Source organism: Amblyomma americanum, chromosome 5, assembly GCF_052857255.1.
Source record: "Amblyomma americanum isolate KBUSLIRL-KWMA chromosome 5, ASM5285725v1, whole genome shotgun sequence".
NCBI lineage: Eukaryota > Metazoa > Arthropoda > Arachnida > Ixodida > Ixodidae > Amblyomma > Amblyomma americanum.
Window position 1 is genome coordinate 29,868,099 of NC_135501.1, and position 12,978 is coordinate 29,881,076.

Sequence of the window (12,978 nt, forward strand, 5' to 3'; positions counted from 1 at the left end):
CCTAACCAGACTGTTCATCATTCTTCAGCACGCACAAGCGACCACAAGGCCGTTTAGCCACCTCCTGCTCGCATCGTGACCAATCTTCATTCCTTCATTCAAACAGCGCGTGACTGGAAATAAATAAATAAATAAATGAATATATATATATAAAACAAGTTCCTGTGTACAAGCTGACTAAATTAATAAGGCAATGTTTACTCTTTGTACAAGAGCAGGAAAGGGGAAAATGCAAAGCAATAAAGGGGCATGGATACGCAGCCTTGCTCAGTGACCAACCATAACGGCGCATGATGATCCGGTACGCACGCTAGTTCAACCCTACTGTTGCGTTGCGCCTTTCCATGTCGAGCGCCCAATGTTGTTCAGATTATGTCCACGTCGCATGACTGATCATGGCTCCAGAACGTAGCTGGATAGCTGGATATTACACAAACATCTCTGGTGTTTATCGCAGGGGCCTCATAGAAAGCCATCTGGACAGGAAGGTGGACCCGTGCGACGACTTCGCTGCCCACGTATGCGGCCGATGGGCACCTCGCAAGGAATTCTCCGAGCTGTCGCGCTCGGCACTCATGGACATGGTCATGGCATGGCTCAGCCAGCTACCCGACACACTGCAAAAGAGCGCCGACCAGCTGCCTGTGGGGAGGAAAGCAGCAGCCATGTTCAACAGCTGCATGACACAGACGGACTCGCAAGTGGGCGTTCTCAAGAACTTCATGCGAGAGCATGGTCTCGTATGGCCGGAGGACCCTACCGACAAACTCGGCCCAGCTGAAGTCCTTTTCGACCTGGCGTTTAACTGGAATGTGAACCTCTGGTTCTCGCTGAAGCTGCTCCCGAGTACCGCGGACGACCACGAGAAGCGACGCATATTTCTTGCCCCTAACGACCTGATGCTGCAGTGGCGGAATATCTTCAGACAGATACCGGAGGTCTATTTCAAAACAGCGTATAGCAACCTCTTCAGGCTGTTTAATAACGACATAAATATATTTCCATCGACTGGAAGAATACAGAAAGACTACGATATGCTGAAGAACGTTTTCGACGTTCTCTTGCGGCCGCAGTCACGTAAGAACCGCGTTCCCGCCGTGATGCCGCTCCGCGATCTGGGGAGTCACACGGAGGCCACGAACGCGCAATACATCACAGATGCCATGAATGCCAAGCTGAGAATCGAGCCGCCCTTGACGATGGACGACCTGGTGCTCGTCAGTGACATGGCGCTGCTCAAGGCTGTCTTCGACATTTTCGGCAGCGCTGAGGATGACGCTGTGCGCCGGCACCTGGCGCTCCTCTTCCTTCAGGCATACGCGGCCGTGGCGGATCCCGCGGCTGCGCTGCTCGTGTTGCTAGACAACAAGCAGCGGGCACAACAGCAGCGGCCCTTTTTCTGCGCCAGTCAAGTGGAGGCCAGCTACAGGCTCCTGGTGTCCGCAATGGCCACGGTTGCGTACTTCTCGCAGGACGAGCGGCGCCGCGTCGACAGTCACCTGGCCGCCATTCTGGAGGTTGCTTCACCTTTTTTGTCAAGAGCGCACCTGTTGCATGATAGGAACACTTTATTAACCGGCGCTGAGAGCCTTCTTATGCGGAGAGCATTTTTTAAAATGATAAATATACTAAGATGGTTTTTGACCTAGGCACCCTAAAAATTCGCTAGCAACTCAGCATATGAAAGAAAAAAAATTATTCTAATTTACTTGAAACGTAGCTAAGCAATGTTTCTTTTTATTTCAGTCAATCATACCTATTATTAACGTAAGTACGCGTAATGGGCATTTAAGAATGACTTCGAAAGTTCGCTAGAGCATAACGTTCCCGCTATTTTCGTACAAGCCGCGATGATACAAGTGTTTTGAATTGGGTTCTAAGGATCTAGATTTCATGAAATGGCTGCACCAAACATCAATTTAGTAATGAGCCGCATTTTTTTAACGACGAATGTTGTAGCTGTCCACCCCTGTTGTTCGGCTAACTGCTTAGAAGTTTATTGTAGTGCCTACATTACCTTATGGGACTATTACCTGGTGCCCCTGCACTCAGAAGCAATAGTCACATTTGCTACAAAGGCAGAACCTGTGATTTATACCATTTTAGCAAATAAAAGGTTAACGGCTCACTTTGACCGAAAGAATGAGTTTTGCGCCTGAAGTTTGTTTCGCTTAATCAAGGGACACTGCAAGGCAGATATTTCTCATATTTGTTTTTCTACACGATGCGCTACATGGAAGAGGCACGCCCTGACAGTGACGATGTTCCACTCGCAATAACTATTTCATGTACTCTTTCTTTCCTGGGACTCTTACTCAATGAATAAGCTCGATATTGACAGCTTTACCGATCGACTTCTCTGAATCTTTGTTCTTGCCCCTCAGTCTCATAATTTGACCTCAACTTATTTCATCAGTTTTATATATTTTCTTTCACGTGATGCTTTGTGTTTGTTTGTCTGCCCGTTACAATTGCTCTCTTTTTGTTTACTAACAAATTTACGTCTCCATGAATTGGTTTCTATTGAAATGCGAGGAGGGACTGCATAAAAACAAACAGAGAAAACAAACTTTCACATTGCGCTCCAAACTCCGGGTTAGCATTGATTAGAATAGGGCGCAGAGAACACGGATTAAATATTGCGACGATAAAGGTTCCGCTAAGTTATTACGAGCTGCCAAAAAGTTAAAATAGAGATGTGCAGTCGGTGCGTGGACATAACTTCAGAGACACGAGTTTGAGTTCAGGGCGATGGCTTTAGAGTTCAGTTCAGCGGAACAAGCGGCACCGTCCCGTCGGCGTCATCGTGCAGTGAAAGTCCGGCGTTACGTCACACGTGCATCTGTGGAATGAAACATGGCATTTAATGCGAATTACTCGTAATCGATTTTTTCCAATGCTGTAACTTGATAAAGTAAACGAGAAAATTTTAAAGAACCCTATTAGAGATTCGAACCTGGGACTCTGGCCGCTAGTCACACAAGCCACCACCTCTGCCACGTAGGGACGTTCGCTTGGCGTTCTTGCCGTAGTGATGTATGTGTGGCACATGGTGTTACGACATTATTATTGAGTTATGTGCAAATCGCCCTAATTGCAGACGCCACTAGGTAATGAGTGATGTATATACCACGTGATGTAGCATCCCGTGATTGGATGTGCTCATTAGGCTCATCAGTGTACGCGTCTCTGCGTGAAGAGAGTCCGCTGAAGGAACCCATTAGCGCTATGACGTCACACCCTTAACGCGCAGCTTAAATGTCTCCATAATGTTTAATTTTCTGTCGGTAAATGCTTCGGACGAACAGTTGGGTATTTTTCTCGTTTTTGGCCGTAATGCGGAAGCATTTTCCATTTTTCCATGATTTCGTGCAACCTACAGAATAAGGCGCATGCTAATTAGTGCCAACTGCCAACACCGTTCCTTTATTTCACTAAGAGTTACAGCGAATGCCTCGCATTCCACTTCGAGCCCATACATACTGCACAAAAATTTCATGTGCATCTTGCGGAAGGTGCTCCAAAACTGCTGCACAGAGCTTCTTGAAGCGGCTGAAAGCTTGACATGCAGCCACCTGTCTTTCTTGTCTTGTGTGTTGCGCTGAGTAAAACCGCTTCTAAGTATGTACCAACTTGCCCAGATCTCCGCCTTGAAGGCCACCTGTCATGGACGCTTAGTATATATGCTTCGATGCCACCCTCTCCTGCTGGGGAGTGCTGGTGTCGTTGTATGGAGACACTCTGAAATGGCCTCGAGAATGATGTGGCAAGCGATCAAGAAACTCATATATATACAGTCGCTAGATTGGTGCTAAACTTGGTTTAGAAAAAAGAAACACCGCACATAAACGCCCGAAACACAATTTAGTGGACGCAATTAGCTGCCCTTAACTGAAAGAAAAACGAGGCACAAAAAAAAAACCAGATTGACGGCGACACGTTGCCGGATTTGGATGAGATCAGCAAACCTCAAGGAAATTAAATTTCCTGACCGAGGCCGCAAAGGGCTTAGCTAATGAGGCTGAGCTAGTCGCCGTTCATGCCGAGAAACTTATCCCTCCGCAAGATATAAATACACCTGTATTAACACCGCAAGGCAAAGTGACCTGTGACGGGGTTGTCTAGGTTGCATTCGCATTCACGTAATAATTCGTTACAGCCTTAAGCCTCTTGTCCGAAGGCAATAAATTTCCCGGAATGTAACCGAATGCAAGGTACCATGCAGCCGTACCAGATTACCAATCGCTTCTAATATTTTTTGAATGCGTGCGTTCCTATGCTGGGTTGCTGTATTTTAATCATCATCATCATTTATTGATCCCTTAAGGACCCTTCACAGGGTATTACAAAAGGGGGGGGGGGGCGACGTACGTAGGACAATACAAGAACAAAGTCGAAGAGGTTGAAAAAAAGAACAAATCTAGTAAAACATATATATAAACATACAATGAGGGCAATTAGGACAACGAACACAATCAGTATCATCAAATGAGAACACAATTAAAACATTTAAAAAAAGATCAATCGAGTAGAGAAGGGGATTTACAAACGAGTGGCCCAAGCACATCAAACTATGGGCGAGAACAGAAATATAGACACATTTAATGTTCAAAGAAAGACAGTAACCGGTCTTTGAATTTGACAGGGTCACTTTCCATGACAGTAGAATCTGGCAATTCATTCTATTCCTCTATTGCGATTGGTAGAAGTGACTTATTAAAAGCAGATGTTGATCCATGCTTGCGCTGTATACTTAAGCTATTGAATAAGCGTCGAGATGAACGTGCTGGTGGATGAAAAAAAGATTGGCGCAGATGCGTGAAATGATAGAATATCTTGTGAAAGAGGCATAGTCGTGATATCTTGCGGCGAAAGACCAATAAGGGGAGACCCGGTGATAATTTTATACTGCTGATACTGATTTTGTAGTCGTATTTTGAAGATATAAAGCGAGCGGCGCGGTTCTGCACAGATTATAAAGAGTTGATAAGTCTGATGTGGACACCAGATTGCGCATGCGTATTCGAGTTTGGATCGTACGAAGGTTTCATATGCCAGTTTACGGACGGCCGGGGGCGACAACGATAATGTTCTTCGAATAAAGCCCAGTGTTTTGGAGCACTCCGCGACCAGAATAATTATATGCTCGGACCAATTTAGATTGCTTGAGATTAGGATACCGAGGTAACGATACGTTAGTACTTGTGAAATATTGACTGAGTTTTAAGAGTACACGTGGGTGATGTTAGAGCGTTTGCGCGAAACTTGCATAAACTTGCATTTTGAGATATTAAGCTGCATCAGCCACTTATTGCACCAGTCATCTATTAAAATTAAGTCATCGATTCGGCGGTAGAGGACACAGTCATCTGCGAAGAGACGTATTGATGATGAAATGCCACAAGGAAGGTCGTTAATATAGATGAGAAAAAGAAGCGGACTGAGACCTGTGGAACGCCAGAAAGAACCTTGGTTGAGGCTGAAGGATGCCCTCCTATGACGGTGAACTGAAAGCGGTGGGTGAGGAAGCATTTGATCCATGATAAGATTAATGGGTCTAAGCTGAGAGGAGAAAGTTTACAAATGGAGTAGCAAGTGAGGAACACGATCAAAAGCCTTAGAAAAGTCTAAGAATATAACATCAGTTTGAAAAAATGAATCAAGGTTTAAATGAAGATAAGTCGTGAATTCAAAAAGCTGCGACTCACAAGAAAGACCAGAGCGGGAACCGTGCTGATTAGCGAAGAAGAATGCGTTGTTATCAGGGTGTACGGCAACTTGAGAATAAATGATGCGTTCCATTAGTTTTCAGTGAACATGTTATTCATTCTCATCCTTTACTATAAACTTGAAGGCCAAAAGATGGAATAAGGGAGAATCATATGACACATAACATGGTGCACGAACGCTACGAAACGCCACAGAGAAGAAAGACGCCCAGAAACATTCAAGAAGGCTGTTTACCACAGACAATATAAGAGGGTCAAGAGAACAGATAAAGAACAGAAATGGCGAATAAGTCCACTTTAAAATGTCAGTGACAGCAGATTGAAATATGTTAGAAATAGTTGCGGTAACAACTCAGTCACGGGGCTATTTCCATGACTGAATGTTACAGTTAATGGTGAGGAAGAAAATGAGGATGTAAACGACATTGGAAGGAGAACTTTGCAAGAGCTATTGCTTCTACCAGCAACATAGTTAGGAGGCAAACAAAACAGCCGCATTTGGTAAGACAGGTTGTAAAATATTATGTCAAAGAATACTTAACTTCGAATAGTACGCCCCTCAGCCACGTTCTCTTGGTGTCAGACAAAAGATGTTCGGCTGTAATGGGAGAGAACGTACCAGTTGGGGCTGCTTCTGCAGGGACTCGAGGTGGTTGACGTGTGAGAACGAGGGTACAAAATTTAGCGGGCGTAGTTTATTTTAGGCCTAAGGTGGGCTCTGTAGGCAATGAGTCTAGCGTTGGTGCCAGAAGTATCCAAAGACCGACAGAAAAATGCGTTCTTGGTGTCTACTTCAAACTTAGCGCGCACGCTGAAAGCGCCCGGATTTCAGCCAGAGTCGTCGCTCGTGGTGGTAACGCTGGTTATTGCCGGGACCTCTGTGACTCTTGAATTAGGTGGCAGGACAGGGCCCTATAAGCCAAGCTATCTAAGCTGGCGTGCGGAGAAATGAAGATCGCTTACGTGCAAAAGGCGTGCGCTGTATACGCGACGTGGTCCCGCGTTGCGTAAATTGCTTACCTGAGAGCGTAGGCAGAGATAAATTATTCGTGCAGCCCTCGCGAGCTTTGAACAAGATGGTGGACAAGAACTAGTAGGCGAAGAAGAACAAATATCGGTTGAAAACATGGGTTTATGTCCGCAATCGGCGGAATTGCATTCATAGCGCAGTTACGCTCAAGATTTTCCGCATGTATATAGTACTGTTTTAGAAATTGTCGGTAGGCAAAAGGAGTAGTTTGTTACCACTCCAGGTCTAAAACCTGTTAAATGCGAAGCTTTCTGCATATATGCAAAACGAATAATTCTTTTGCAGCTCAGTATACTACGCGAGGTGACTCCATCTGCACGCTCAGTTTATTCATTGGGCGTTCAAAGACGGGCGATAAGAACACGCCGACAGGACAATGAATCCAGGTGTTGTTATCGGTGTTTGGGCCGTAGCGACCACCTAGCGCTGGCAGGATATTTAGTCATTTCCCAATGCCGCAGCTGACGGTAGCTCACTAGACATGTTTTGAAGTTTTGAACAAAAAACAAAAAACATTCATCGACTCATTCCCATTTAAGGGAGCCCCATGAATGATCCCATAGGCTTTGAAATACACAGATTATCTTTTTGCTACACATTTCTGTGACACAAACTCTGATAGAATCCCAGACCGTTTCGCATGGCTGGTAATCGAGGCCCTGTTAAGAGGGGTTCATAAAACTTCATTTTTAGCAGAGAGGGTAATAACACGTAGCAAAGATTCCAAGTCCAGAGAGCCTAAACATGGCGGAACTTCAGGATTTGTCAGAGTACTCTTGAAAATTGTAGCAGCTGTGGGCTTCAGTTATCAATGCCTCAGATGGCGTTAAAAATAACTACTGTGGAATCTGGATAGAAAGCGAATACTCTGGTGTATTCGGGCAGGTAGACGCGGCTTGGCGTCTCTAACGTTGAGTGCGTTCCGTACACCGAATAAGAAGCGCGCCCACCCTGATGGCCTGGCAGGTGGCGGTTGAATTAATGGTTGATCGCAAGAGGTTGGTCACGCACTGAACGCTGCGGCCTACTGCAGCAGTGCCGCGTGTCTGCCACACCGCTGTCAGCGCTAATGCATGCAGACCACATCCCTTTCTCACCACCGCCGCCTGGGAGCCAGCCATGCGCCCTTTGCCTCAAAATCATAGCAGTCTAAAATGTTGCCAACGCCAATGAACGCAATGAACGCCGATGGCCTGCACAAACAGGAAAGAGCGCTCGGTTTCGGCGACGTCGGCTGAGTGACCTCATAGCTGTCACGTGGTTTCTCCTCTGTTCAAGGTCAAAATCGCGCACACGGCGAAGAAGCTACGGAGGCGAGTAGTAAAGTTTTCGCCTTAAAAAATAAACTCCACATTAGCATCATGAATTATTCCTCTCGTTAGAACTGCTAAGGAGTGCAACATTACGAATTTCAAAGCAAGAAGGGCCGTAAGCTAACGCCAAGTTTTCAGAATAACGATCGTAGAAAAACTTGTAATAGAATGAGTCAAAACAAAATACTATTAATATGTCACGTGCAATTATTATACTTAATGCATTATTGTTTCAAATATTCGATTTGATGTTTAATAATTTTACTCCAGTCGTGCTCAATTTGCTCAACTGCTAGGTTGAATTCGCTCTTAGATGGTTGCCGACCGAATTCGGGTCATGATTTTCATGATTATACGGCGCTTTGACCACCCATCTATTGGTCGTACCCCATTTCCTCAGTTGCCAGGTTCAATTGGCTCTCAGATAGTTGCGAACAGAATTCAGGCGATTTCTCCAGCTATTTGACATCGCCATTTAACCATCCATCTGTTAGCGTGGGGCGGCAGAAGCTTAGGTCAGCGCCTCCTCTATTTAATATAAAAATAGAGGAGGCGCTGCTTAGGTGGACGGATGAGATTAACACGTTTACAGGCATAGGGTGGGCGCAGCTGGCAAACGACAGGGTTGATTGGACAGGCATGGAGAGGCCTTTGTCCTGCAGTGGGTGTAGTTAGGCTGATGATGAGGATCTATTAGTGGCGCACTGTTTGCTCAGTTTCCAAGTTATAGTGGCTCTCAGTTTTAGAACAGAATCGGGGTCAGAAAATGATCTATTTTATATATAGTGCACCATTTTCTCACTTGGCCGTGTTGTGTCTCAGGCGGTTGTGTACTGAATTCAGGTAACGATTTCTCCGGTTATCTGACTTGGCTATTTGACCACCCATCTATTCGTCGTGCTCCATTTTCTCAGTTTCCAGGTGATATTGCCTCTGTTGGGGATAGAGGTCAAAGCCCATCGCAGGCCACCAGTGTTGGGAATTGCGCTTCAACGACACCGGTGCAGCCAGAGTTTAGAGACGGAGAGGCCCTTGTGTAGGCTGACTCGTTCAGCCCCCAGGTCCCGTCTCCGAATGACGTTGTCAGACTCCGTTAACAAGGGAAACTGCACAGTAGTGTTTGTTTGCATTTTTACAAGCATGAGAATCAAAAGGTGGGATCTCTCTGAATGGAGGATCTTAAGGGAGGATGGTTTTCAATGCACTCGCTGTCGAGTTTTATAACGTTCTTCGTCCCTAAATTCCCTAGTTTGAGGACGCCCCCGCCAGTGTGGGAGTGGCCTGAAACTTTCATTCACGCGCACAAACTCAGACCACCGCACATAGGGACACGCCCCCGTCACATGTCGAGCCTGGGAGAGGAGGATGCCGTCGGGTTCACGTCTGTCCACGAAAGGTGATATTATCTGGCCAGTAGAAGGTTCCCACGCGCTGTTGACATCTGTTCTTCATTAGATGGTAACTGACGCGCCAGGCTAGATCGCAAGGTCGGGTCGAGAAGCCGAAAGGGGCCGTTTCTCATTTGAGATGCTTGCGAAATTTGCGGGCGGTGACCTCTAGTCCGCCGCTGTACTCGGCACGCCGTCTTCCACCGGAAACGAGGCCTCTTTCTTCCCCAACATAGTCACGGCCATTGGGGAAGATAACTGCCACTCGTTCGCCGCGGCGGCGTCTTTCAGGCCTCCGCTCCTTCGGTTCAGTTCTCAAAATCCAACCGGGTGACGCTCCACGTGGTCCTTGGCGGGAAGTGTGGGAGCGATCACCATCGCGTGGCTCGGAGCCACCCCGAAGAAGCTTAAGTGTTGGCTGCCAGCAGGCGAGACTTGCTGTCGACGTTGCTAATTCAGATAGGCTGTCGCCGTTCGTAACAGCCCCTCCGCGGCCCGAGAAATCTCGAATGGCCAGCGTTGACGACCTCTGGGCAGGAAGACATGAGCTGGCGTTGGTGTTGGTTTCCTGGATTGCAACGTGAGCGCCACCAAGCCAAAACCCAAAGCACTAAACCACCAACAAAGTAAAGCATAGATGGGACGTTGCAGACAACAAAGTAATGCTCCACACGCAAGCGCTCCGAATTCACTTCAGACCCATCAGGCTTTCGAGTAGTGCGAAAAAAAACCCTGCTCCAGGATACTGACTCCTTAATTTTGCCCGAATTTAGGGTCAGAGCGAGCGTCTGCGTCCCATCTCAGATCGTCAAAGACAGACTGCCATCTTTTACGATAAGCGGTGGAGTGTCAAAACCTACGAAGTTTGAAAAGAAACTCCATTCCTCAGCAATCAAAGCTCCGATCTCCATATACCACCCGAATATCGAAAGTCTGCTTAAATTTTTGGCCGAGGCTCAGATTGATCTACAGGTTCTTCGCAAGGTGCTTATACGCTCGAGACTGGGAATCCACGCTACCAGTTGAACTCTCAAATATGCGACTGCGCATCACAATCCTTACTCATTCCCGTACTGGCGAAAGGGTTCTCTTAACTCAATGAGTCAATTGTGCACCTCGTCACCTTCACCTGTACAGTAAGCTGCTACAGCTCTTCTACACATTATTTTGCAGCCTCACTTCATTCGCCTAATCTCCGAATAACACAATCGGCTAGCTAATCACGCGCCGCTAAACATTAGTACGCAAATGGGCACAAATACGCGTACTTTCGTTACCTCCGCAAGGCATTACCTACACTGTCGCTAATGTAGCAATAAACCCTTGGCATCTCAACCAAGTTTGACACGCCCGAATCTACCGAGCGCACAAAAGCAAATATGCGCCAAAATTCAGAGACAAAAACCGTCGGTCGCGAACGGTTCCCATTAAGGAATCAACGTCTCATCTACATGACTTCAGCTATTTTATATATAGTGCTCCGTTTTCACACTAGCCAGGTTAAGTGGGCTCTAAGATGGTTGCGGACAGAATTCAGGTCATGACTTCTCCAGCTATTTGACATGGGCATTTGGCTACCAATCTATTAGTCGTGCTCCATTTGCTCAACTTCCAGGTTATATCGTCCTCTGATGGTTGCGAACAGAATTCGAGTCAGAAAACCAACTATTTTATATGTATGAGCATCTGCGTGTTAGTCGTGCGCAATTTTCTCACTTCCCAGGTTGAGTTGGCTCACAGCCGGTTCTGGGAAGAATTCAGGTCATGACTTCTCGGGCTATTTTACATGGGCCGCCGCGGTGGCTCAGTGGTTTGGCGCTCGGCTACTGACCCCAAAGACGCGGGTTTGATTTCGGCCGCTGCGGTCGGATTTCGATGGAGGCGAAATTCTAGAAGCCCGTATGCTGTGCAATGTTAGAGAACCCCAGGTGGTCGAAATTTTTGGAGTCCTTCACTACGGCGTCCATCATAGCCTGAGTCGCTTTGAGGTATTAAACCCCCACAACCATAAACCATTTGACATGAACATTTGACCACCCCTCTATTAGACGTGCTCCATTTGCCCAGTTTCCAGGTTAAATTAGCTCTCAGAGGGTTGCGAACAGAGCTCAGGTAAGAAAACCAGCTATTTTTATGCCTGTTCGAACACCTATCTATTTTTAGTGGTGTTCCATTTCCTCACTTGCCAGGTCGAGTTGGCTCTCAGATGGTCGTGCACAGAATTCAGTTCATGACTTCTCTGGCTATTTAACACGGCCATTTGACCACCCATGTATTAGTCGCGCTCCATTTGCTCAGTTTCCAGATTAAATTGGCTCTCAGACGGTTTCGATGAGAATTTGGGTCAGAGAATCATCTATTATATACAGGGTGTCCAGGCTAATTTAAGCCAAGGGATAAAAATGAAGATATTTCAGGTAGGCCAGCGAAGCAACTTACATACACCTACCAACCGGCTTGCGCATCATAGGCAATATTTTGTTTTGCAGTTAATTAATTAGCAATTAACACAATTTTTCTAAAAGCGTAAATATGACTTTAGACAGCAAATGTGAATAGCAAAGTTTGAGAGCCAGCTTCAGGAACCCCCATTCTATTTGTTTCTGATAAAGAAAGCCTCACGTGTATCCTTTTTGCGAGCTCCAAAGAAAGCCCGCGAAATAAAAAAAAATCACGTGACTAGTGCATTCGCGCGCCTCGATTATGGTGCTCTCAATCCTGGCTTGAGTGCACGAAATAAGCTGCTGGCAAGGCGCGACGAGCTCATTTCTCCAGCAGGCCGACATCTCGATGGTGGTTGCGAGGCCCGCGCGAGCCGGTTTGCAAGCGTGACGGTGCGACCACCGTCGACATAACGGCCTGCCGGAGCAATCGGGTCGTCGCGCCATGCCAGCAGCTGATTTCGTTCACTCAAAAAAGGAGTGAAAGCAGGAAAACCGTGGCGCACGGAAGCGGTAGTCACGTGAGTTTTTTTTGTATTTCTCGGGCTTTCTTTGAAGCTAGGAAAAAAGTACCTGTGAGGCTTTCTTTTATCGCGAATAAATGGAATGGTGGTTTCTGAAGGCGCTCTCCAACTTTTCTGTTCGCATTTGCTGTCTTAAGTCAATATTTACGTAATTAGAAAAATTATCTAAATTGCTATTTAATTAATTGCAGCACAAAAAATAGCCTATGAAGCGCAAGCCGGTTGGTAGGTGTATGTCAGTGGTTTCACTGGCCTACCTCAAATATCTTATCTTTTAACCCTTGGCTAAAGTTAGCCTGGGCACCCTGTATAGTGCCCCATTTTCTCACTTGCCGGGTTCAGTTGGCTCTCAGATGGCTCTCAAATGGTCGTGGACTGAATTCAGGTCATGATTTCTCCGGCTATTTTACATGGCATATTGACCACCCATCTATAAGTCGTGCTGATTTGCTCAGTTTCCAGGCTAAATTGGCTTTCAGATGGCTGTGGACAAAATTCATGTCATGTCTTCGCCAGCTAAAGAAATCCAAGAAACCTTCCATTGAGCCCTCAG

The 12,978-nt window shown here is 46.4% G+C and overlaps 1 protein-coding gene across 1 annotated transcript in view; it reads left to right on the top strand.

Moving 5' to 3' along the window:
* Positions 1-395: 395 nt before the first annotated feature.
* Positions 396-12,978, top strand: part of LOC144133773 (neprilysin-1-like) — a 64,265-nt gene continuing 51,682 nt past the window's right edge. Inside the window, exon 1 of the mRNA XM_077666882.1 lies at positions 396-1,517. Within this exon, the coding sequence (XP_077523008.1) occupies positions 396-1,517 (1,122 nt within the window). The remainder of the gene's footprint in view (positions 1,518-12,978) is intronic.